General features: G+C 36.5%; 2 protein-coding genes across 3 annotated transcripts in view; one reads left to right on the plus strand and one right to left on the minus strand.

Annotated features, from left to right (window-relative positions):
• Positions 1-648: 648 nt before the first annotated feature.
• On the plus strand, positions 649-17,945 carry rnf165b (ring finger protein 165b). Of its 2 annotated transcripts, none has more exons than XM_007247211.4 (8): positions 649-931; positions 9,831-10,140; positions 11,457-11,591; positions 11,982-12,111; positions 13,427-13,531; positions 13,758-13,853; positions 14,208-14,311; positions 15,287-17,945. In XM_007247211.4, exons 1-8 carry the CDS (start codon positions 871-873, stop codon positions 15,402-15,404), a joined length of 1,059 nt encoding a protein of 352 aa, XP_007247273.2. In that variant the 5' UTR covers positions 649-870; the 3' UTR covers positions 15,405-17,945. The 2 variants fall into 2 exon arrangements, with proteins under 2 accessions (XP_007247273.2, XP_007247274.2); XM_007247212.4 differs by having other exon boundaries at positions 650-931; positions 11,460-11,591.
• Positions 17,946-19,953: 2,008 nt separating this feature from the next.
• Positions 19,954-24,746, minus strand: part of loxhd1b (lipoxygenase homology PLAT domains 1b) — a 46,185-nt gene continuing 41,392 nt past the window's right edge. The window contains exons 38-41 of the mRNA XM_049485562.1: positions 24,082-24,252; positions 23,572-23,710; positions 22,129-22,281; positions 19,954-20,752 (exon numbers count right to left, since the gene is read on the minus strand). Of these exons, the coding sequence (XP_049341519.1) occupies positions 20,272-20,752; positions 22,129-22,281; positions 23,572-23,710; positions 24,082-24,252 (944 nt within the window). The 3' untranslated portion in view covers positions 19,954-20,271. The remainder of the gene's footprint in view (positions 20,753-22,128; positions 22,282-23,571; positions 23,711-24,081; positions 24,253-24,746) is intronic.

Raw genomic sequence — 24,746 nt, forward strand, 5'->3', positions numbered from 1 at the left:
TTTGAATATATATATCAGCATCATATTACCTTTGTAAATTAAAATTTAATAATGTCAAACCATTGTTCAGTTTTTTAATACTTGAGGTCAGACTGTATATCAAAACTGTAGATACTAGTGCTAGCAGGTTAATCAAATTAGTTTGATTGATCAAAATACTGTTTTCATGTGATTTTCTTAAAGAGACATTTCTGCATATACAGTATAATCTGTCAAAGAGAATCCCAGTAGGCTACTCCTTTCTTAGGCAACAATTTTCATATTGTGCACTTAACTTAAATACAAGGAGCTTATTTTTGCATGTTATGTTGTTATGTAAGAACTGAAACAAATCTAAATCCAAATCAAGAATATACAGCTCTGGAACAAAATAAGAGAGCACTTCAAAATTATGAGTTTCTTTAAATTTATAAATTTTAAAACCTCTGGAATGTAATCAAGAGAAAGATGAATGATCTCAGACTTCAGGACCAAGCTAAACTGCATATATATACATATAATAAAATACATTTTGACTTCTCATAATATGAGAGTAATATGTTTCTGGACGTGCGTACGTACGTAAACAAAATAAGTAACGTTATAAGTATTATTAATAAAAAATACTCGATAATACTGTGTGGGGGTCTGTTTTCGGTGCGGCAGCGCCCCCAGCGGTGACTTACAGCAGAGACAGCCTCATGTCAGAGCTTTGTGCTCAGCGTACAGCAGTCCGCCGCGTTTTCGCTCTTTGTCCTCAAGGCAACTGCACGGTCCGCCTGAATGTAACGTTAACTAGATATTTTTTTCTTTTCTTTCTTTCTTTTTTGTAGTGGGGAGCGTTTTGAGCCATCTGTATAAAGACTGTTAGACGATACGAGGAACTGAACGATGGTGTTAGTACACGTTGGATACCTGGTTCTTCCAGTTTTCGGCTCAGTACGAAATAGAGGTATTTATTCCGTTTACTTGTCTTGAACCCGTAGCTAATATTGTTATGAAGATCTGAGTCTTCGGGAGATGTAGCACTAAATTGCTGTCGTAGCCAGACACGACCACCACTTTGAGCAGATAGATCTAGTCGACCTTGGTGGTAAATGTTAGGATTCAGGTCGTGTGCTAGTGATAAACAGACTGGTTGTGTTTTGCCCTCTTCTTGCTAGCTAACAGCTAGCAAGCAAGCTAAACGGCCAGGGAGGGTTTCAACAGAACCGCTGCATGACTGATTTCTGTTTTCAGGGCAAGCTAATGTGTTTGCTAGCCAGCTAGCTATGAAATATGGATTTTTTTTAGTAAAATGCAGATAATGATTGGTCAAGCACTGGAAGCATTTTGGATATAAATGGGCTTGATGGCTAGCTAGCTTTAGCTAATCCACAACGTAGGCCTAGGTTAGCTAAGCAGGCACCATTTGCTGGTTGGTGTACGTGCTAAGCTATTTACATCTGTTCTGCGACCCATTTGTGAAAAAAAAAAATACACAGACATATATAACGTTGCTAAAACTGTATTAGATAAGCTAGGTAACTGGTAAACTAATACAGCAACAAACAAAAACAAGGCAACCTAGATGTTTAATTACTTAGTTAAATTCTGTCTGCTGTCTAAGCGTTCCTTCAGCATTCCTAGTTTAGCATTGTTTGGTTAACCCTCTATAGCATTAATATGTTTGGGAGGAATGTAACCTGATTTTTTTTAAAGCTTGGGAGTGCATGCGAATATATAAAATGTACATTTCTATTTTGGCTTTAAATAACAAACTGATTTTTTAGTTAAATTAACATAGTTAATTAACGTTACCCAAAGGCAGTAAATGAATAACTGTGGTAACTATACAACAAGTGTTAAGATAGTGTTAATAATATAACTAAACAGCCAAACTGTAACTAATTCTTTAATCTAACGTTACATGTTCTTGCACGTGTAATAACAAACACACACATTTATTTATGACTCACTCGTATTGTATTGGACGTACTTAGATGTGCCTCGTAATTATATAAAAATACATTAACAAATACATTAATTAAAAATAAGGTAATAATGTTTTTGTTATGCCATAAAGGGTTAACAGCGATTATAGGTTAGCTAACGCTAGTTTGCTATCTACGGCCCATGTAAGTTAGCTAGTTAGCTAAGCTAGGTTTGCTAGCTAGCTACCTAGTTAGTTACCCTCATAACTAGCGTTATAAACTATCGGTAGCCTAGCAGCTAACTAGGCTAGCTAGCTAACAGCTCATCCATTCATAATAACGTTAACCAAACACTGGCACCTGGTTTTGGCCTGCTAGCGAATTACAAAGCTAAGCTAGCTTAGTTATATTTGTGCTGCTTGTACAGAGTCGCCATTTGCTCACATTTGTTCACGGATCTCACATAGCCTAGCAAAGCTAGGTAACCTAGCCTAGCGTTACCCACGGGCGAGGATTTCCGCCAACTAAGCTATCTAGCGTCAGTGAGACGCTAGCTTAGCCGCTAGCTGGCTAGCTAACTCTGCTTTAGCTTGCTCACATCGTCCTACTACTAGCTGCCCGGCTGACTAGCTAGCTGAGTGAACGTAGCTAGCCAGTTAACTACTAGCTAAAGCTGGCGTGGCACTGATTTCCATGGAGTGGCATCAACGATTTCATTGTGCTTTTATTTCTGTTCTTATTTCCTGTCTCATAGTATCGAGGCTGGCTCTACATTCTGCATTATCAGATCTTTGTCGTCCCCCCTCCATTGTGTAGCTAATGATCATCTGCTGCTGTGTGGTGTGGCCTCTGCCTGTTCTCTGCATTTAGCTGTTTTGTGATCCCCTTCTTCATTTCCTCTTTCCATCAGAAGACGGCATTGGTATTTGAGCACCCAAGACTGTACTCCCTTATGTTAAAGACTAAAAAAATTAATTATAGCTAACACATTAGAAAAACAAATTGTCTCTTTCTATGTTAAATTGCAGTAGCCCATATTTATATATATATATATTTATATTGCTAGTAACATTAGACAAGTGACTCATGTACCTCCCATCCAGCCTTGGTAGCTAGTCAACATGTGTAAATTCCTGTAAAGTGGATGCATTTTGCTGTTCAAATTTCACAAACCAAAACAAAAAACACACAAAGGTGCATTGTAACCCTTTCTGACTATTTTTTATGTGGACTTCAATTGTTTTCCAATTGGGCTAAGAATGATAATAAAAATAAAGTTATTTCTCTAGTTTAAAAGAAGCACATGACTTTAAACAGAAGTTTCAAAATGAATTAGAATGAGGCAGAAGCAAGCAAAAAAAAAAAAAAACACACAGATTTGTTACACTGCACCTGTGTTTATCATCCAGACATGGAGCACATACATGGCTTTGAATATATATAATGTAAATAAAGCTTACCAATAATGCAAGCCTAAAAAGAAATCACACCAATTAACAAGTAAGCACTTTACCCAATCTCTGCACTAACAGATTCCAAAATGCTATCCATTTCACAGGGATGTTTATTTCCTTGCACTGCTAAAAATATCCTCTATTAGAGTGGAAATGTCTATTGTTTGGTTGTGGTTTCTCTACCTTTTGTTCTGGTAATAGACTTCAATGCATGAATCACATTATTCATATTATTTTATTCTACATTGATTAGACTCCAATGTAATCTTTCTGTAGAAAAGATGTACCCTGCTGTACTGTAATGTGCTGTAGCCAACACATCTGCTCATTGGATGCTGCTTTTGTTCTGTTAACCCTGTACGGAGCATGGTGGGCCTTGCCTTTGGTCAATGTTGTTTTATTTGTTGCATGGAATTATTATTATGACACAGATCCACCTATACTAATATTTTTCAATAAAGAATATAGTATTTTTCCTAACCTCCAGTGTGCTTCTTGCTGATTTCCATTTATTGTCTTCCCCCACCTCCTCCCTCCTGCTGTGAAAGATAGATTGATTTCCTTGCTTTTTCATCATGAGGCCTTAATGAGTTTATATGTGGTAATTTTTGTTGATTATGTAGGCACTTGAAGGTGCAGTATGAAGATTTATATAGGACAAATTGTTCGTTATTAAAGGCATTCAGGCACAATTCTGCACAGTTCTGCATTGGACTTACTGAACTGCAATTATTAATAATTGTTTTCCCAAATTGGAAAATGTGCTATTGGCTATTGAAATTTAGAACTGCACCTTTAAGTCTTCTCCCAGCAAACGATACTGATGCAATGTAGATTTGTCCCAATTCTGTGGTGTGTGGAGGTATCCAAACATTCCATCTCTGTGATTATTCTTTTCCCCACTAACACTTGGAACACATTTTGGCACTGGGTGAAATTCATTGCACATATATTTAAACATATTTACAGTACATCTCTCACTCCCAATGCCTCAGCCATTTCTTTTTTCCTTTGGTTCACAATTTATATACTTTGGTCTTCGATCCTGGGAGTGTAATTTAACTCTAATTTAATTTAACTTTAGTGAGTGAGTAGGGAGAGCTGAAGATACACTAGAAATGTGCACACTCCCAAAACATGTGGGCCATAACCTGCTAATCACATTGCTTTTGAGGTCTACACACTTCTCCTTTTGTGTGCTTATTCATCTATATCAGGTTCACCATTTCATTTTTCTTATGTCTTTAGCCCTCTTGCTTTGGGCCATCAATAACCTTGAGAAACTGCAGAAGGTGTGGCCAGGCGTCTAATTACCATTTACATCTCAGTGGTTGTATTATTATGTAGTTAACATAATAATCATTCATTAATCCAGACTCCATTAGCTTTGAACTGAAATGCTAATGCTAAATTGAAGGGTGTATTATTTAGTGATATCGTCTATATCACTTTTGTCTGAGCAAGTTGATGTCAGTGCTTTTAGCCATGCTTGTCTACTAAATGATCAACAATGAATGATTTTTCTTTACAGTACTATCTTGTCTCAATCCAGTGCTTGGTGCCCTAACCCAGATCATGAATTCCCAGATCCCAGCAGCATTCATGGGTAAACACTGACTGTGTCCAAAACCACATACTACTATACTGTATACTGTTAATGTATTTAATTCATGTATTTAATTTATAGTTAGTTAGCATGAACATATAATCACTACATTTTAGTGAAATTTTGTACAAACAGGTCTGCAATGTGGCCACATTGTTTGATGATGTTGGTGCAGCAAGTAAGACCTTAAACCACACATTAGTTCTCACATTAGATCCCTCCTAATTATGAAATTGTCAAATATTAGTTACCTAGGCTTTTAAATTGTGGGACTTGCACAAGATTTGCTAAAGCAAATAGTTAAGACAATTAAATATTTGTTAGATATGGATGAACAGTGCAATATTAATTGTGTTGAATGTGTTGCAAATAGTTAAGACAAATAATTAAGTATTTGTTAGATATGGATTACCAGTTGAATATTAATTATAGTGCTGAATGTGTTCTGAGCACTACTATATTACATTTGTTTTATTTGTGAGTTCATTCAAATCCAAAGAAAGTCAAGGACATTGTCCATTCTGAAAACACAGGAATCAGAAATGACTGAAGACTGTTGTTGTATACAAAGTACCATCAAAACACTATTTTTTCACTTTTCTTTTAAATCATAGAAATCTTGAAATAAATCACCAGCACATTATAAATAATTAGTACACTGGATATGTACATCCATTATGTAAGTTTTTAATTGGCCTCTATCAAAAATGATATTGTAGTTTAAACGAAGCACATGACTTTAAACGGATGTTCCAAATTAATAATCATTTTCAGAAGTAAGCTGACAAAAAGCCCACCAACACATTTAAAAACCCTCAGTACACTATATGTATGTAGGTCCATTTTCTTAAAGCTACTGTGTTTTTTAAATGCAGAATGGTGTGAAATGTTTTGTCAAATACGGTACAATAGACCTTTCATGATAACCTTTTTTTGGATAATACTGTTCCCGAAATAATTAATAGCCAGTGTTATTGTCAATTTATGACAATTTTATATCACTGATATAATGAGATTTTAGTGGCATAATAATGCAATTGCCCAATTTTAAATAAGTAAAAGTAAAAAAAATAAAAATAAAGAATACTAGAATTTGAATTTAAATTGAAACATAATATAACTTATATGAGTAACATATTTAAGCCACATATTTTATCAGAATGTATCAGAAAGGCAGTGTGACAATTTAGGAGAGTTTTTTGTGGAAATTCATGCTGCCTGTCAGAAGTCTGCAGCATATTTTTAAATGGTCAATATTAAGGGCAGCATATTGTATTGAGGTCATTAATATTTTAAATATACAAATATAAAATATATACAGATTCTACAATTCTACAAATGGGTAAAATGGATTAGTACCACATTCATAATTACATAATTAAGTATGTAAATACATTGTAATTATCGTAATATTAACGTAAACATTGGTTTCACTGCCTTTTCTATTGCATTTGCTGCTAATGTAGGGTGACCATATTTTTACCTAAAAAAAAAAATGTTTAGGATGTTGTCTCTGGGTACCTTTAAGTAAGTCGAAGTTCAGGACCATGGCAGTGTGTTTGGTTGAGGAAAGGGGGGATATTTCTAGAATATCTCCAAAACTAGGCAACTATGTTAAACATTAGTGCATAAATATTTATTAATTATACTTTAATTTCTACTTGAGGGTCTAAAATCAGTAAAGTTCACCTTTTCCAGAAAGCTTTTCATTTTCATACCAAAACAGAATACACCAATACATTGTAATAGTCAGACAAACATAACTTGTTTGGTGTTTATATACCAATGTGTTTAGGCATCAATGGGTGATGCAGCTGTAGGTACATACATACCGATAGTGATAAAGAGAAGGTGGGACAGTGATTAAGCCTAGACATAGACTATACTGTCCTTTCAACAGAAAGTCACTTTCTGTCTAAAACTAGTCTTAACCCTTTAACAGGCCTTGGTCCGTTTACAGGCCACAAGTGTAGGTGATACAAAACCCATTTTTTTTCTTATTTACATTCTGAAAACTTTAAGTGTGTTAAAGACTCCAACTGGACACTCTGAGAAAGTGCCTGTCCACTCACTTAAAATTCTTAAACTTGAAAATAGAGTTTCCGTTACATTTTTTTTAATTTGTGAGTTCATTTAAATCCAAATCCAAAGAAAGTCAAGGACATTTACCATTCTGAAAACACAGGAATCAGAAATGAATGAAGACTGTTGTATACAAAGTACCATCAAAACACTTTTTTTTCACTTTTCTTTTAAATAATACAAATCTTGAAATGAATCACCAGCACATTATAAATAATTAGTACACTGGATATGTACATCCATTATGTAAGTTTTTAATTGGCCTCTATCAAAAATGATTCTGTAGTTTAAAAGAAGCACATGACTTTAAATGGATGTTCCAAATTAATAATAATTTACCAACACATTTAAAAACCCTCAGTACCCAAAACCCATTTTTTTCTTATTTACATTCTGAAAACTTTAAGTGTGTTAAAGACTCCAACTGGACACTCTGAGAAACTGCCTGTCCACTCACTTAAAATTCTTAAACTTGAAAATAGACATAAAACTGGACATCCGTAACGAAACAAATGGTTTGGTTTAAATTGTTATATTTTTACAGTTTCAGATTTACTACAGTTAGGATTTTCAGTAACATTTAATATCATACATAAAACCTTTTGTTTACTGCTTGAATAGAACTCCCAAAGATTTAGCCGTGTGATATCAGGCAGAAACTTGATGGACTTAATCCCTGTCTGGGAAAATTGAGTGGAGTGCTAGTCAGAGGATCTACATCCCAATTGGTAAGTCAGAATAACAAGCATGTTACATTTAAGTGCTTTGTTGTCAGAGCAACATGAGAAATTTAATATTTTAATATTTCTAAACACTTGCATTGCACTAGCAAAGTATACAAACAATAAATAGCACAGTTCTCTATCAAGTTTAATGCAGACATGTTATAGATTATTATTATAAATAGAATATTCAGCTCTGGGAAAAAAGACCACTTAAAAATTATGAGTTGCTTTGATTTTCCTAAATTGAAAATATTAAGAATATAATCAAGAGGAAGATGGATGATCACAAGCCATTAAACCAAACTGAACTGCTTAAATTGTAGCATCAGGAGTGGCATAAAGTTATCCAAAAGCAGTGTCTTGAACAGTGCATGAAAACTGTGAATTATTCCACCAAATATTGATTTCTGAGCTCTTAAAACTTTATGTATATGAACTTTTTTGTTTTCTTTGCATTATTTGAGGTCTGAAAGCTTTGCTTCTTTTTTGTTATTTCAGCCATTTCTCATTTTCTGCAGATAAATGCAAGCATATAACTATAAATAGCAAAAATCAGAGAAACAGATTCAGGAACTGAAGTTAACTTATTTTTTCCCAGAGCTGTTTTAAATAATTATATATAGAAAATATATATGTACCATCTATTTTTCTTTTTGTTTTCTGCCACTTCAACTCAGGTTATAAATACAACTTGTGTGGGTTCAATGTCCAAGTTGGTTGTTTTTTTATTATTATTGCTCTTAAACATGGTATAAATCTGTTAATGTCTGTACACAGAATGGATGGCAGTAGAAGTGAACTGTAGAAGCAAACAATGACATTAAATCAGTGTGAAACCCTGTGCAATTTACACTATTTAGAAATCCCAGAAGGATGCATTTTTCACATTCCAAAATGCACCCCAGTTAATGGTGATGCACTGTTTACACTGTGTAGAATGGCAGTATGTGGTCTTGGACGCGGATGTGGAGCATAAATCTAGACAAGCTGGAGAAACTCAAAGAAGTAGGCGGAGAACCAAGTGATAAAATGAAAAGAAAGCAGGGCAAGTCCCAGCTTTTTCTGAAGTATGCAGGAATTAGTGTGGGATTGCAGAAGAAACTTTTTAAGTGGGTGAAAAACACATGGATCATACCTTGCTGGCTAATTACTTGCTAATGCTAACGCTTGTTGGGGTTCACACGCATCTCTCTTTTTGTGTAGACATGTTCATCCACATTAGATTCACCATTTTATGTTTACATCTTCATGGAACTTGTCCGGAAATGTTGAGAAACATCAAATAAGGTCAACATATTTTGATTTAACAAAATTCTAGCTAGTTTTTGTTATTATTTTTAAACATTTAGCACTGTGTATTTCAGTACAATCACATAGCTAACTTAGCATAGTAGCTAGCTGTGTCTAAGACCAGCATTTAAACAATGTTTATGTTTTAAGCACTTAATATGTACATAGATACTTATTTATTTAATGCATGCTAACGTCTGTTTTATGTGATATAGCTAAGCCAGGCCCTTTTCTTTTGATTTAGTTTGTTTATTTGCTTTAACATTTTATTGCATGCTTTGCTACCACAGTTTTAGGAGCCACCATGAGGAGACTTGATGAATCAGTCTGGGTCAAATTAAGCCACAGATTTAGTAGAGCACTTGAAGCAGCAGGTGTGGACTCCATCAGCTGGCCAAAAGAACTCCCTCTGAGAGGCTCGGCTAGCTGCTTGGAATAGTCAGTAAATAATAGTAGGCTCGCTCACATCTGTCGAAGTGTCAGCTGCTGGGAGGTGAGACGTGACCTTGAGAACCAAAAGCAAAGCACACGCACTGCTGCCAACTAACACGAGAAGCCCTGGTAGTATTTCAAGTCAGTAAAGTCTACACAAAGCACCCCGCTTCACCCCTGCATCCCCGATCACACTCATTACCACCAGTCATGAATCTAAATGGATTTTAGTTCAAGAGGAAACCCTGGAAGCTTAGGATAGGTGCCAACAAACAGGGCACAAACTTTCACCTAAAGACCAGCCACTCCGTTTCTGATGTTATTTGACGTGGTGTCGTTGTTCTTGCAGGATCTCAGTTTAACAGGCATCAGCATAGCCATGCTACCTCTTGCCGGCATTTCCACGTAGGCCCTCAGGCCCAGATCCCTGTTGACTTCCCAATGCCCCATCCAGGACAATCTCAGACGGGGATGAACCCGCACCTCGCCCCGACGCACCAGCCAGCCGCCCCGCTCCATCCGCCCCTCAGCCACATGCCAGCACCACAGTTCCAGGACATCCAAGGCCCCCCTTTCCTACCTCAGGCTTTACACCAGCAATACCTCATCCAGCAGCAGATCCTGGAGGCACAGCACAGGAGGATCCTTCCACAGCCCAGGTAAGATCACAGTGTATTTGCAACATCTAGGAAAAAGAAAGTTCTTGTTAATTCGCAAGCTAGACAGTTGACATACCTGGTGTCAAAATGTAATCAAATACAGTACCAGTCAGATTTTGCATTTTTTAATTAACACCGAAGTCATCCAGACTATGAAGGAACACATAAGGAATTATGGTGTAAACTTAACAGTATTAAACAAACCAAAATACTCTGGCGCATTTAAGTGGCTCTTATCTGGGGTGCTGTTAACTTGCGGTTTCTAAGGCTAACTTTACTCTGATAAACTTATCTAGTGCAACAGAGGGAACACTTGGTTTTCCTTTCCTTGGCGGTCCTCCCAGATAGCAAACTTTTGCCGGGCCAGATCTGGCCCACATCCGCCATATTCTTCTGGCCTGGTTGCGGTTTAGAATGACGGGCCAATTCTGGCCCAACATACTTCTGCCATTCTCTAGGCAAAGGTCACCCAGAATATGGCCAGTATAAACCCTAAAATCAGCCAACATTACCAAAACGTAGCCGGATTAGAAACAGTTAGCCCGTTCATGAAAAACAGTTTTATCATAACATTTTTGATGGTCTTTGCGACTGCACTTAAGAATACTTTTAAGTCTTGAAATACTCTTAAAGTATTTTTAAAGTATATTAAAGTATATTTACTTGAGTAGTTCTTACCATAATATGTATTAGAACATTACTCAAATAGGGCTATTCACTGTATACCAACTGTACCTTTTCACACCATATCTGATGCTCTTATATACATTAATGGGGCAATAAATTCAAGTAATTAACTAGCTAGTGAGTGGAAATTGGAAATTTTACACTTACAGGGCTCTTTATATTTTAACCCTGTTCTAACTGCAGCGTTAACTATCTGATCTAATAAAACACAAACAGTAGCACATTCTATGTCTTTTATGCAACATACTGAGCAAATAACAACTGCAGCAAAACGTTTTTTCACGTAAGCATATAAGATTTGAAGTGTGTTTTTAAGATTTTTGCCAATTAAATAAAGACACCCAAAGCCTGGGTACAGAAAACATACTTGCTGTTCCTCTCAAGAAAGACTTGTGAGTTGGAATCATGCCTTGATGCAGGCAGCTAGAAAAAACGAAAGAAAACAAGTTGGTGTACAGGTATTCCTATTCCTTTACTGCAACTAAATGTTTTGTTTGCTGAGAGGGAAGCGTTCAGCTGTTTCGAAATGTGACATGTTTTTGTACAATAAAAACAGTACAATAAAAGTGTCAGTTTTAATGAGCTGATATTCGTTAGAAATTAATCCAAATGGAACTGGTTATTTTAAGCAGACATGCTCAAGAGAGAACGCCCCACCATCCCCAGACGCTGCGCCCACCATATGATTACGCTCCTTCCATCCACGTCCCTCCTCCGCCACCCGTCCCACAGCAGCCACGCTACCTTGCTGAAGGAACAGACTGGTAATTTAATTTGAACGACCCTTTTATTGTAGTGAAGTTTGGTTTCCTATAAATCATTGCTTTATTTTATAATGCTATGATATACATGATCTGTGTACTGATTGGCTGTCCTGCATTGTGCTTGATTTCAAAATAAATTTGGCGTGATACAGTCCTCAAATCCTCAGTGTGGAGCGAGGATATGTGTATACTTGCTGTTTTTGTGACGTCACAAAACAATCAATCACAGAATCATTTATATGGATCGTAAAGCCTTTTGCCATTTGCTTGGTAATTATTTTAGTGTAAGTCTCAGTGGCTCAACACAGTTATTGAAATATGCTTGATTTAAATGCAATAAACAATAACTGATTTTCCAATGAATAATGATGACATCATTGTACTTCTTAGGGATTTGAGTGTGGACCCAGGGCTCCCTCACCCACAGTACCATGTCCCTCAGCTCCCTCAGCATTATCAGCACTATTTGGCCTCTCCCAGGCTGCACCACTTTCCCAGGACAGCATCTTCAGCACAAGTGGTATGTACCAGATCTAATTTGTGGATCAATTAATCAGATTACTGTCAAATCTAATTTAAGATAATGGGAAAAACTTTGTGTTTACATACATACAAGTCAGACAGTAATCAGTCTTCTACTTTGAAAACAACTAATAATCTTACAGGAGCATGTGATGTCATTTTCAAACTTCAGACTACCTGCTGCGGTCTTTTGTAAATATTGAACAACTTAACAGAGAACTCGGGTGTAAAACTGATTTTTGGTGTAGTAAAACATAATAAAGAGTACCAACCTTTGTTGATTCGCCCACCTCCGCTGTTTGCAGCTTTCCGAGATCCTCTAATTTTGTGCTTTTTGCCCAGTACTCTTTACAACGGGTGCTTCGTGGCATCCACTTTCCCCTGCAGATAAATCTTTTTACACCTTTATTCAGGCTCAAAGTAGCTCCACACCTCATTGGTAGAATCCAGAGAGCCCTGATATTCAAAACGAGGCATTAATAACTTAACCCTTGTGTGGTGTTCATATTTTTGTTACTGGTTTACTTTGTTACTTGTATTTAATTCAGCAAAATTAAGCAATTTTACATTAAAATGCTTTACACATGCTTGCTTCACCTAAATTGCAAGCAATATAAACAGCTTACATGGTTAATATTTGCCCTTTACCTTTCTTATGTTACATTTCTTTTAAAAAAGTACTACTCTTTTTTTTTTTTTTTAGTTTTTTAATAAAATGTAAAAGAAAATGAATTAAACTCAAGATATGAGTAGAAAATTTGTTTAGTTTCAAATTTACAAAGAAGCAATGTTTATTAGCCCTTGGCCAAACATAAATGTGTATGTGGGGAGTGTACAGTGTGTGTTTATCGAAAATGTGTTTTGATATATGTTTCTCACAAAAAATGAGCCAATGCCAATGAGTTTGAGTTAGAAAAAATATATTTTTTAGTATCATTTGATGAAAAATTAAAACGGGTCCCACAGACCCGAACACCACACAAGGGTTAAGAAGGCATAAGAAGCTTATTAAAAAACACTGTTTACAACCTGGATCTCGGATCTCGGAAAGCTAAGGGAGAGCGAAGGTGGGCTATTCAACAAAAGTTAGTACTCTTTATGATGTTTAAAAAGAGCTGCACCAAAAGTCAGTTTCACAACAGATTTTTTATTTAACTGGCAAATATGAATTCTTGTAATTTTTTTAATGGGCACTGACCTTCCTGCAGTTTTCTGTATGTTAATGAAGAAAGAAAGATTTTTTTAAATTGTTAACTTAGTCCCAAAGCAACTGACACAAGTGGCATATGAAGTTCTGGTTCTGTCTTTTACAGGTTGTCCATGAGATCAGAAACTACCCCTATCCCCAGTTACATCTGTTGACCCTGCAAGGCCTCAATCCCTCTCGCCACGCCACTGCTGTGAGGGAAAGCTACGAGGTACTGTCAGATATGTCGTCTCTCTCTGAACAATTATTAACCCAGCATGCAGCTCTATTTACTGTATTAATGCAACAACTCATTCACAGAACATTACCTTCAGTTTACTAGACATGACCAAAACGCAAGCCCTCAGCTTTGTGTAGATGGTTGTTAGACACTGCGGTCTTGTTTTAAAGACAACTTGGAAAAGATAAAGCACCAATGCATGTGTTTTTAATTCCAGGAGCTCTTACAGCTGGAAGACAGGCTCGGAAATGTGAACCGAGGGGCTGTGCAAACCACCATTGAGAGGTTTACATTCCCTCATAAGTACAAAAAGGTACGTACTGAAAGCTCTTCTAATTGAAATGTACACTGTATGTAGAAATATGTGCATAATTATGCATGCATTGTGTTTTAAAATGCATTTTATGTAATAACGTATAGTGAATGTACTTTTCTTTATTTCATTGTTATATACACTGACATGCCATTAAACACAGAACAGAACTACCATAATATCGTATTCCACGACTTATGGCATGGTCTATGGAAAGTAAAGAATGCTGCACTGACCTGTATTGAATGAGGATGGGATTAATCTCCTTCACATTGTTGATTGATAAACTGATAAATTAGTTTGTTTTTGTAGTTTTCTTTGTATATAATATTTCCTCTTTTACTCTCTTTATAGAGAAGGCCACTGGAGCTGAAAATAGGGATGGACGAGGATGAGCTGGACACAGACGAAAAGTGTACAATATGTCTGTCAATGCTTGAGGATGGAGAGGATGTGAGGTAGTTGACAACATTTTTAACTTGTATATATTTTTTATAGGTATGTCCCAATCGAGACTTTTGGTCTGCTAATATCAAGTCCTGATCTAATTGTAGTATGGTGTGTAGTTGGTAAATCCAATCTTAATTCAAAATTGTAGATTCAGTTGTGGTTCGAGATTTACTTACACTTATCATGGGGCAAACATTTTATAAATGTCCTGGGCGGGCAGATCCCACGATGCACGATTTTGTGTTTTGTTTTTCTTTTCTAGTCAGGCACCCTTGAATAAACTCCACTGTGAATATACAGGTTTATTGGTCTATCAGAAATTGTAAATTTGCTAACTGTGCTGAAATCGTGCCCCTGTTGCCCACCCCTGCTGTAGAAAGTGACACTGGTGTTCTAATGGCTTCCAGTTCATGGCAAACCATAGCAACCCTTGAAGATTCTTGGAGGGTTTTTCCTTACCATCTCTACCTAAGTACTCAGTTTGGACTGGTGATTTTGGAACCTGCAGTTGTTTATAAGACATCCATGACTTGTACATCTATGTACAAATCTATGATATTCCTTCTCAGATTAAAACTAAGCTTTGTGGACTTTCCCTATTGTACTGTGTGTTGGTCAACCCAGTCAGTGCCACAAACAAACCATTTGTAAAATGGACATAGAGAAGCTACCATGATCACTATCAAGACATTTAGAGGTCTTGGCCCTGGCAAAATTAAAACTTACAAAAAAAACTATGTTTTAGCTTTTTCTGCCCCAGAAGAAGAACAGTTCAGACTAATATTTAAAGCCCAATAAACAATTGACCACAGCTATAGATGTATTCAGATTAAAAAAAAATTTAAAAAAAAGAATTAAGTACTCTGTACATGACATGAGATTTACTCAGTGACTTAATATATCTGATCCATTACTGCTTCTGTTTGCACATGGGTTCTGTAGCACCTTGGATTAACTCTTACATATCTTTGTCCCCTCCTCAGGAGATTACCCTGCATGCACCTCTTCCATCAGGCCTGTGTGGACCAGTGGCTTGCGACCAATAAGAAATGTCCAATTTGCAGGGTGGACATTGAGACACAGCTGACTCCAGACAGCTGATGTCTCCTGTAGCACTGGTTGAAGCCCTGCCCTTTCTCCCAATCCCTACTTGGGTACTTTGCCAAATGTCTGTCTCTCCATCACCTTTCACCTTTGACCTTGCCTTCTGAGCCAACCGAAGACGTGAAGCAGGTAGGATTAAAGACATACCACAACTTGAGCGAAAAGGGGAAGGAGCGGGAGGATTCCCGGTGGACGAATGTTCGGATCTGCGCGAGCGTCCAAGGCAGCTTTCAGTGGGACTTCAGTGGGCTTTAGCCGAGTCTGTCATCGAGATGGTTCCTATCAAGGTCCCTTGCATGCACCTCCTGTGTATTTAGGACAGCAAGCGCAGCTCCTGGAAGGTCTCGACCACAGATAACCTAAAGCCTTTCCTCCCTCACAATGTTTCAGTCGACAAACGGAAATTACAACCACATTACGACATTAACATCACAAAACCTCCAAACCTCCAAACATTAGATGTAGTCAGTTGTGTATTTCAGAGGTGTACTGCCGTCTCTTCCACGGCCTAGGGACGTGCAGTCGATCAACTCAATATATAAAATATTACGAATGAGCGCTACGTGGAAATGATCTGTGAATAGGGATGGTACGGTATGTTGTGTGTCGTTATGAAACCTAATGAGTTGTAGATTGGGGAGCGAAATGGATTTCAGATAAAATCCAAGCTAGAAACACATAAGGATAACCTTGTTCTCACAAGTCAAGTAATCCAACTGTATGAAATGATACTAACAAACAATCCTTAACTGTATTATCAGAAGTGATGCTTAATGTACTTTCTGTAATCATGGTGACAGCAAGGCCAGGCTTGACTTAAGCTGTGACAGTATGTATTTGTGCTTGTGAAAAATCTCCATGCTTAGAAAAGTATCTTCAAAATGCATGTTCTGTAAGTGGCCGGGGCTTTTGTTTTCTTTAAGTTTTCGGTTTCGGGGTTGTTTTGTTTTTCTTTGGGAACATAATGGGTAGGATGGATGGTTCGTGCATGAGAGATATCTTACTAATTCTGAAGACACTGTGTTCTCAACTTGTCACTGACGTAACAAAGAGTGAGATGTATACCTTAATGCCTGTAGGACAAGCACACATTCTAATAGCAACAGCCTACTTCTCAGTGTTTCCATTAGCAATGTAAGTGTGTGGTATCGCTTGAACGTACAGTATATGTAGAGTTACTCAGCTAAGAAAGCAGCTCTAACGTCAAATTGTGCATGAAAACCTGTTGCTGCCATTTCTGGAGGAGACGAAAAGGGAGAAAAGCCATTGTTTTATAGATACCAAACATAACTTTTCTAAGCTGTATTTTTGAGTTGATTGTTTTCATTCTTCCTGTTCTGTTTCGTTCGTTCTTCTCCTTCTTTTTCTTCTTCTTCTTCTTCCTCTTTCCCCTTTTTCCCTACTATTGATGAATTATGCCAACCTAGCTGTGGGGCTGGTTCAGCTTCTCACCATTTCAAATAAGTAGCTGCAATGCTGGAATAATATTTATTGTTGTCTTAATGTAGCTAGCTGTTATTTTTGTAAATGCACTATATTATGAGGTTGCCTGACTTCGATGTGATTGTGAATTTTTTCTCTCGTCCCTTTGCTTATGCATTTGCACTCAGTGACCTGTCTCCTTGACCAGTGCTGAAACGTGTACACTGCGGTCCTCACAGTAAACTCCATCCAAAAAGAAAAAAACAGTAGCGTAGCCATACTTCCACCACTCAGCTCCACTTGTATCCACAGCATTAGCTGAACCCTCATCAGTCACGCTTTAATGTACTGTATGTGGCTTTATGGCTCGGTAGCATTTCTGAAGACGGTTTGGCGACAATGCGCTGAGACCCCATAATGCAGTGACCCACATAATGTGCTCGCTTCTGTTTTAACACCAACCTTCCCAGGTGTCCACTTTGAGCATTGTGGCGAGTTGTGCAGGAAAGACGTGGAGAACTTTTTATTGTATGGAGGCCTGTTTTTATGAGATAGAAGTAGGTTTTCCTGCTTTCGGTTTCTGGCAGCTGTGTATCAGAAGTTTCTCATTAAATGTTGAAAGTTTGACTTTTTATCTTGAAGTTCTTTAAAGCTTTTAAAACAATGAATTGCTAATAAATGACCTTGTTATGATTTACACATGAGATATGGGATTAGTATGGGACAGTGCTCCCACTGACAGTTCTAATCAGATTATTAATGATTTTTCATGGACTTTTTCAGGAATTTACATACTGCAATCCTGTTACTTTTGGCATGTTAGTATATCCACTCACTATTTTGAAATTTACAAGATAAAACACTACTATTGCTTTCTTACAAACATAATTTCAACAAAAATTACAACAAACTACACTTTTAAATGCAGGGTTCAATATTATTGAAGAAAATTCTCAATGAATAAAATATTATTTCACCCTTAATGATTTTTGAAAAGTCATGTGCCCCAAAGTATGATTGACACAAACAATAAAAATGATTGTTTATTATTCTTCTATAATAACACTATACTTGTAATTGTTTGTAATTATTATTCTTAACAGTAAAAGCACTTTTAAGTTAAAGTTAAAACTGTATGGAAAAATCTGTTAAATGTTTGATAAAAGTGTTTGATTTTAAATAAAATGTCAAACCCTCAAGGTTATCAGTCAAACATGTGATATATTGCTCCTAGAAACAGGAGGACAAGGAAATGTAGTTATTCTTCTTCCTACCTCACAGAAACAGGCTTCCATACTTGTATATTTTGTTTTTAATTCAGTGATGAATTGGCATTACTGTTATGATTGTCTCAGTGAGAGTTTAGTGTTGCTGACCCTTGCTAGCCTTCTTCTGTGTGTGAGCAGTGTTCTTTCCGTCGAGCTTCCTTTTGTGGCTTCAGTGTCCGTTTTTACTTCAGAGGGTACGGAGCAAATTTTTCTTTTTCTTTTTCTTAATTATTTTTTTTTTTACTCGTGTCCTGTGTCCAGCATTCTATAGTTTACACAGGATGTTGTGCGTCAAAAAAATGCCTTAAGTATTTAACAATCATAATTTATGACTAACTTTAGCTACTATGGGTGCGTATTTAAGTTTTGATTTAGTTTGCTGATTTTAATCTGTTTATTTATTTACATAGACATAACGTGTATAAATACCTCATTGTGCATACTTTAATGGGAGTGCTTTGCATGCATTTGTACTTTAAAAGGAGAAAAAGAGACAAAATGAGACAAAAAAAAAAATCAAAAAGGGTGTGCTGAAATGTGTTAGTGTGTGGTGCTGTGGATTTGGTTACATTCCATTAATGCAATTTCAGCTGTGATTTAGTAGACAAACTGCTTTAGACTGGAAATGTTTTGCATGTATCTCCTATTTTGCACTCTCGGCTTGGCTACCCTCTCACTGGCATTTGGAAAAATGTGCACCATGCTCTCTTTACTTTCAATTTTCTGACTTTTTTTTTTTCTTGTTTTCCTTTTTTAAAAAAGGTGGAAATAAAACACAGCTTAGTGCAGAGTGTGGTGTACTGTGATTAGCCATGAGTCGCCCTAATGCTATACATTAGCTGGATTTATATTACATAGAAAACGATCACATCAGTTTTACACTTCTGTTTGTGATGCCCACGTGACTCCACCCCCTTTCTAGCCCCTCCCATTTGTTACCTTACTATATTTTTTGTGTGTGGTTCTTCGTAACAGGGTCTGGAGCTAAACGACTGTCTGAAGATGTATCTATCGCTAATTGTAGTGCATTTAAGATGGTCATTAATATATTTCTTTTGATACTTTAACAAAGATGTGGACAAAAACATTTTTTTTAATCGTTATTGGACCTTTCTCTTGAGGAAAAAGAATCACACAAATAGATTTTTGCTGCGAGCCACTGATATTGTTTGAAAAGTGCAAAACGTTGAAACACTACACGCAAAAATCAGACGAAGATGGCGAAACACTTTCCTGCTTCATTTTGTCTGTGCCAAATGGGATTTTGACGCAGGCCATTAGAACGAGTTCTTTCTTGGTTAACGAACACTTGGGATTCTCTGTTTATTTGCAAACAAAAAAAAAGAAAAAAAAAGAAAAGGTACAAGTGAAGACATGCCATGTCCTATGATTTGCCTCACCAGCCTTAAAGTCTTTATTCTTTGCTCCACCACCCTAGCAGATTTTTGGACATACAGCAATAGTATTATGTTTCGCAAAACAGAATGAACAGTAGATCCTAAAGCACAAGCTCTATAATGCATGTCTTTCTCAGGTTTTAATATACATATGAGAATGGATAGATATGTTAAAAATATTTTACCATAAATCTTTCTGATGTTTTTTCTGCTGCTGACGTAAAAAAAAAATATTGAATAACCTGCCAGTGAAAGGGAAGTGGCTATCTTTGTATAAGACACTGCTGTTGCTGTTACTGCGCAATGTTTTCTGACATTAATATTTTATAGTCAAGTAGAAAAAAAATATGTATTGACAATATTTAAGCAATAGCTCGATGATCATCATGTACGATAACTAGATTAAGTGTATATTGCGTAAAAAAAAAAAAGAAAAAACACTTAGATTCACTTTTGGTGGATTTTGTACTGTATTTATTACTAATGATGCAAAAAGTTGCATAGCTTAACCCAAACTGTTCTTTCTTTTTTAATTTCTTGTCTTGTATATGACCTTTTTGTATGTGTTTTTCAAATAAAATGTTTAAAATGCTTCAAAATGGTTTATTAGTCTGTGCGTTATTTAGATAAAACAGCTGTTTTGCTTTCTCGCAAACATTGGCTTTCATTGCTGTTTAAAAAAAGTACAAATACAACTCATTTGTCTGTTTTAAACTGAAATGAAACAAAAGTACTGACCTGCGTAAACAAATCTGAATAAAAAAGTGTGAGTGTCAGTCAGTACTTTGGGTACAAAACCCTTTCAATTTTTCCATCCCCTTTAGCCGTGTCCAACCACTTTCCACAGACGAAGATAGTGGTCACCCAGTTGGCAGTGTTTGTAATCTCCACACACTCCAGGTACCAGCCAGGTGTTTGGCTGGTGTTGTCGTGCTCCACTTTCACTCTCAGCAGGTCACCCAAGTCCAGCATCTCCAGGACGAAGCGGTCGGTGCGGCCTCTCTCGAACAGGTTCCTGAACTTCTGCTTCAGCGCCCGCTTCCCGGAGTCTCCGTTGACTCCGTAGATGGTGACGAAGACGTTGGCATCTGTCCCTGCTCCTTTCACATCACCGGTGATGACGATGATCTCGTATTTGACGGGGACCAGGCTGCGGACTTTACTGGCAAAGCTCTCAATGGACTTGCTGCACTCGAAGGTCATGTACTCGTCTTTCTTTGCAGATAGAGGGATGCGGGCATCGCAGTGGAAAACGTACCTGTAGAAGTGAAAGAAATGGATAAAACCACTTATTCCTACTGCATCTCCCAGTTCAGAGTCCACAGTGTTCACCCTCATTTAACAGACCTGATTAAACTCATCATCAACTCATTACAAACTCCTTCATGAGTCACGGATGCTATGTCCCTGTGGTGTACTAAACACTAATCCAATTTAATTCAAGCTTGTAAGATATAATGAAACATCTATTAGGTATTGTCAGCCAGACAATGATGCAAAATCTGTGGAATTTCAGAGAAAACAATGAAAACAATATTACACCAGCAAAATTTACAGCAGAATTTAGCCTGGCTGTATTAAAAAGTATCAATACCAGTTCTATAACTGCTGTTTAGGTACATAATGTTGCATTGGGGTATTTAGTTAGTCAGGCCCATCAGGGCCAGAGCTGCAAAGTTATTGCTGCCAATGCTTCAGAATGTGAAACGTTTATGAAACGTCATAAAATTAGAAATCAATTCAAACTCTGCAAAGTGCATTTTATTTGAAACTATGGATACAGAACTTTAACAGCTTTATTTTTGCACTACTGTTTATACTGGCACTGGCATTCCCCCACTTTAATACACTAGTATAGGCTAGTATGCACTAGCCTTGTTTATCACATTGGTACCACTTTAAAATAAGGCTACTTTTATAAAGGGTTTATAAATGGTTTACAATTAGTTTATTAATGGTTACTAATTAGGTTGTAAATGCCTATTAATAATAATAATTAATAATCAGTTATAACACATAGAAAGAAAAGGCAACAATATAGATGGCTCTGGGTTCACTATTTGGCAAACAACAGGTTATTGTTGCCCTTTCTACGTATGTGTTATAACTGGTTATTAATGTTTTTAAGGCATTTACAACCTAATTAGTAACTATTAATAAACTAATTGTAAACCATTTTTAAACCCTTTATAAAGGTAGTCTTATTTTAAAGTGGTACCATCACATTTATATATTTATTTTAACTGTAATTTTATTTAATCCATCTATCGTTTAATGTATATTTGCTGCAACTTTGCATCAGACATTAACGCAATTTATATCCCCTGAATGTCCTTGAAAACTACTTTAATTTGAAGTGGCAATGTGAGTACGCCCAACCAGTTTTTCCTCTATGCACCCAACAAGATCGAGAGAGAAATAAAGAAGACAGTGAAAGAAGAGAGTATTAAAATGTAGGTTAATAAATTACTCAAGTTTTATTCATTACAGCTCTTAAGCCCATCACCACACTCAGTGTCAGTGCAATATTGTGGGACAGGACACCACTGCGTCATCACAATCTGTTATTACAAAATCATGCAGCATTCTGAAATCTTACAAGGTAAAATAAGAATGTAAAGTATGTCAACTTACTTATTCCGCAGTTCTTTTTCAGTCACCACCACTTCATGAACATGCCAGTACGACTCATTCTTCACTTTCTTTTCTTTTGTTAAATGGCCCAAAGTGATGCCGACAATTTCTCCCAGAGTTTTGGAGGAAAACTCAAACGAATCCGTTGCACCCCTTCAATGGCAAAGAAAGACTCAATGATCGGTTACATAAAAATATCAATACATTAACACCCTGACACCCAACAGGAATGTAACATGCTCATGTTATTTCTTGTAATTGTCACTGATAAAAATAACCACAATTAAAAAACCTACATGATTAATTTTACAAAAATGAGAAAGCTGTGTAAGTTAACCATCATATCAAACCAGAAAAGGAGCTAGGTGACTGCCTCATGCTGCTTTGTTGTATTTTTGGTCAAAATTTACTTAATAATTATCAAAAAAATTGACCATCAACTATAATTTGCCGGTTCTTTTGTCATAACATTAAACACCACCTCCCTGGTTCTATATACAGTATATTGTCCATTTTATCAGCTCCACTGACCATATAGGAGCACGTTGTTGTTCTATAATTACAGACTGTAGTCCTGTATCTGTTTCTCTGCATTCTTTACTATCCCCTTTTCATCCTATTCTTCTAAGGCCAGGACTTATAAAACTAAAATGCCTATATATGCACAATGTTAGTTAAAAACCAGGACTTGGTGTTAATGTTATGGCTAATCTACAGCTCTGGAAAAAATAAGAGACCACTTAAAAATGAGGAGTTTCATTGATTTTGCCAAATTGAAAACCTCTGGAATATAATCAAGAGGAAGATGGATGATCACAAGCCATCAAACCAAGCTGAACTGCTTGAGTTGTTGCACCAGAAGTGGCATAAAGTTTTCCAAAAGCAGTGTGTAAGACTGGTGGAGGAGAACATGCCAAGATGCATGAAAACTGTGATTAAAAATCAGGGTTATTTCACCAAAGATTGAACTCTTAAAACTTTATGAATAAGAACTTGTTTTCTTTGCATTATTTGAGGTCTGAAAGTTCTTTTTTTGTTAATTGAGCCATTTCTTATTTTCTGCAATTAAATGCTTTAAATTACAATATTTTTATTTGGAATTTGGGAGACATTTTTCTGTGGTTTATAGAATAAAACAACAATGTTCATTTTACTCAAACATATACCTATAAATAGCAAAATCATCAGAAACTTTTCTTGTTTTCCAGAGCTGTATATATATATATATATATATATATATATATATATATATATATACAGTATAGTATAATTCTGTTTCTTCTTAGCACTGTTGCCCTCATAATCAGAATGCTTTACACAGAGCTCAAAACAGAGTACGCAAGTGCAAAAAACGGAATTTAATATATTCAAGAAATAAATTAAACATCAGTCACTGGATTTTTAATGTCCTCTAGGCTAGTGGAACTCTATGTAAGTTCATACCGCAAGAATCTCTTTTTCTTTGAAGAGTTCTCCATCATAAACTCCTTTGAACGGGCTCGCTTCCCCTCAAGCACTATCCACACATTCTCCTTCGTCTCTGCTCCGTCAGAGCTGGCTGTTGTAACGTCAATTTCATATTCTGAAGAAAAAAAAAAAAAGTAGGAGCGAGAATACAGAGCGTTATGTGCTTCTGTTGCCAAATATGCAAACTTGGCAGAAGACATCACTGTTAGTGCAAGGAGTACAGGAAAGCACATAAATTAAATCAGTGATCTCCATCCCTGTTCCTGGATTCTTCTTTAAGACTTTAGATCCAATGCTGATCCGAACCCATCTAATCCATTTAATTACTGAATTCAACAGTCCATGATTGCCTGAATGCAGTGTTATTTGTGTTGAAGCTGAAACTTCAGCTGAAGATCCTATAGCTCTCCAGGAGGAGGACTGAAGACCACTGAATTGAACAAAGCTCATGAGATGAAAGCTGGAATTGTGAAGCTTGTCTCTTACTTGTCTTGTCACTAAGGTCTAGAACATCATTGTTGGCACATGCCAGCTCCCTCATTATTTGACCATCGTCCTCATTTTTGGCTAGCCAGCGGTCACAAGGGAAGCGGAAGGTTTCATTCATGATATCGTCTTTTACATCAATGCCTTCTAAATGCCAACCAGGACCAGGACCTGACAGCAAAAGAAAAAAAATATGTTGGAACTCAGGTTATTTTTATTAAACTCGTATTATTATAGTTATTTTAATTCTTACATTAGTTACACAATGGTATTAATCTTATTGCCTCATCCTTTTATGTTCTGATATTTTAACCGTCATTCTGTATTACTGGGAGTTCTCACATCCAAGTTTTATCTCTTAAGTCATGCTGTGGTAAACACCCTACAACAATATAATCATTATCATTAATTATTACTTAAACAAAATGCTAAAATAGAGATTTTCCTCTGAGGGTTGGGGATTCTATGTCTAAGAAGTACTGCTCTCTTCACAACTCTCTTCATGAACATTCATAGACCAGCCCCTACATGAAAACCATCAAAACTATGATTACAGATTGTAGTCCTGTATCAATTTTTCTGCATACTTCATTATTAACCTAATTTTTCCCTTTTCTTTAATTCTCAGGACCCCACAGGATCACCCTAGAGCAGGTACTGTATCA

This window comes from Astyanax mexicanus, chromosome 12, assembly GCF_023375975.1.
Source record: "Astyanax mexicanus isolate ESR-SI-001 chromosome 12, AstMex3_surface, whole genome shotgun sequence".
Classification (NCBI taxonomy): Eukaryota; Metazoa; Chordata; class Actinopteri; order Characiformes; family Acestrorhamphidae; genus Astyanax; species Astyanax mexicanus.

What these genes read in the sequence shown, in the direction of transcription:
- rnf165b (XM_007247211.4), top strand. Translation starts at nt 871, where the DNA reads ATGGTGTTAGTACACGTTGGATACCTGGTTCTTCCAGTTTTCGGCTCA. An exon ending in CTTGCTGAAGGAACAGACTG is followed by an intron (nt 11,592 to 11,981) that starts GTAATTTAATTT and finishes TGTACTTCTTAG; the next exon opens with GGATTTGAGTGTGGACCCAG. An exon ending in CTGTGAGGGAAAGCTACGAG is followed by an intron (nt 13,532 to 13,757) that starts GTACTGTCAGAT and finishes TTTTAATTCCAG; the next exon opens with GAGCTCTTACAGCTGGAAGA.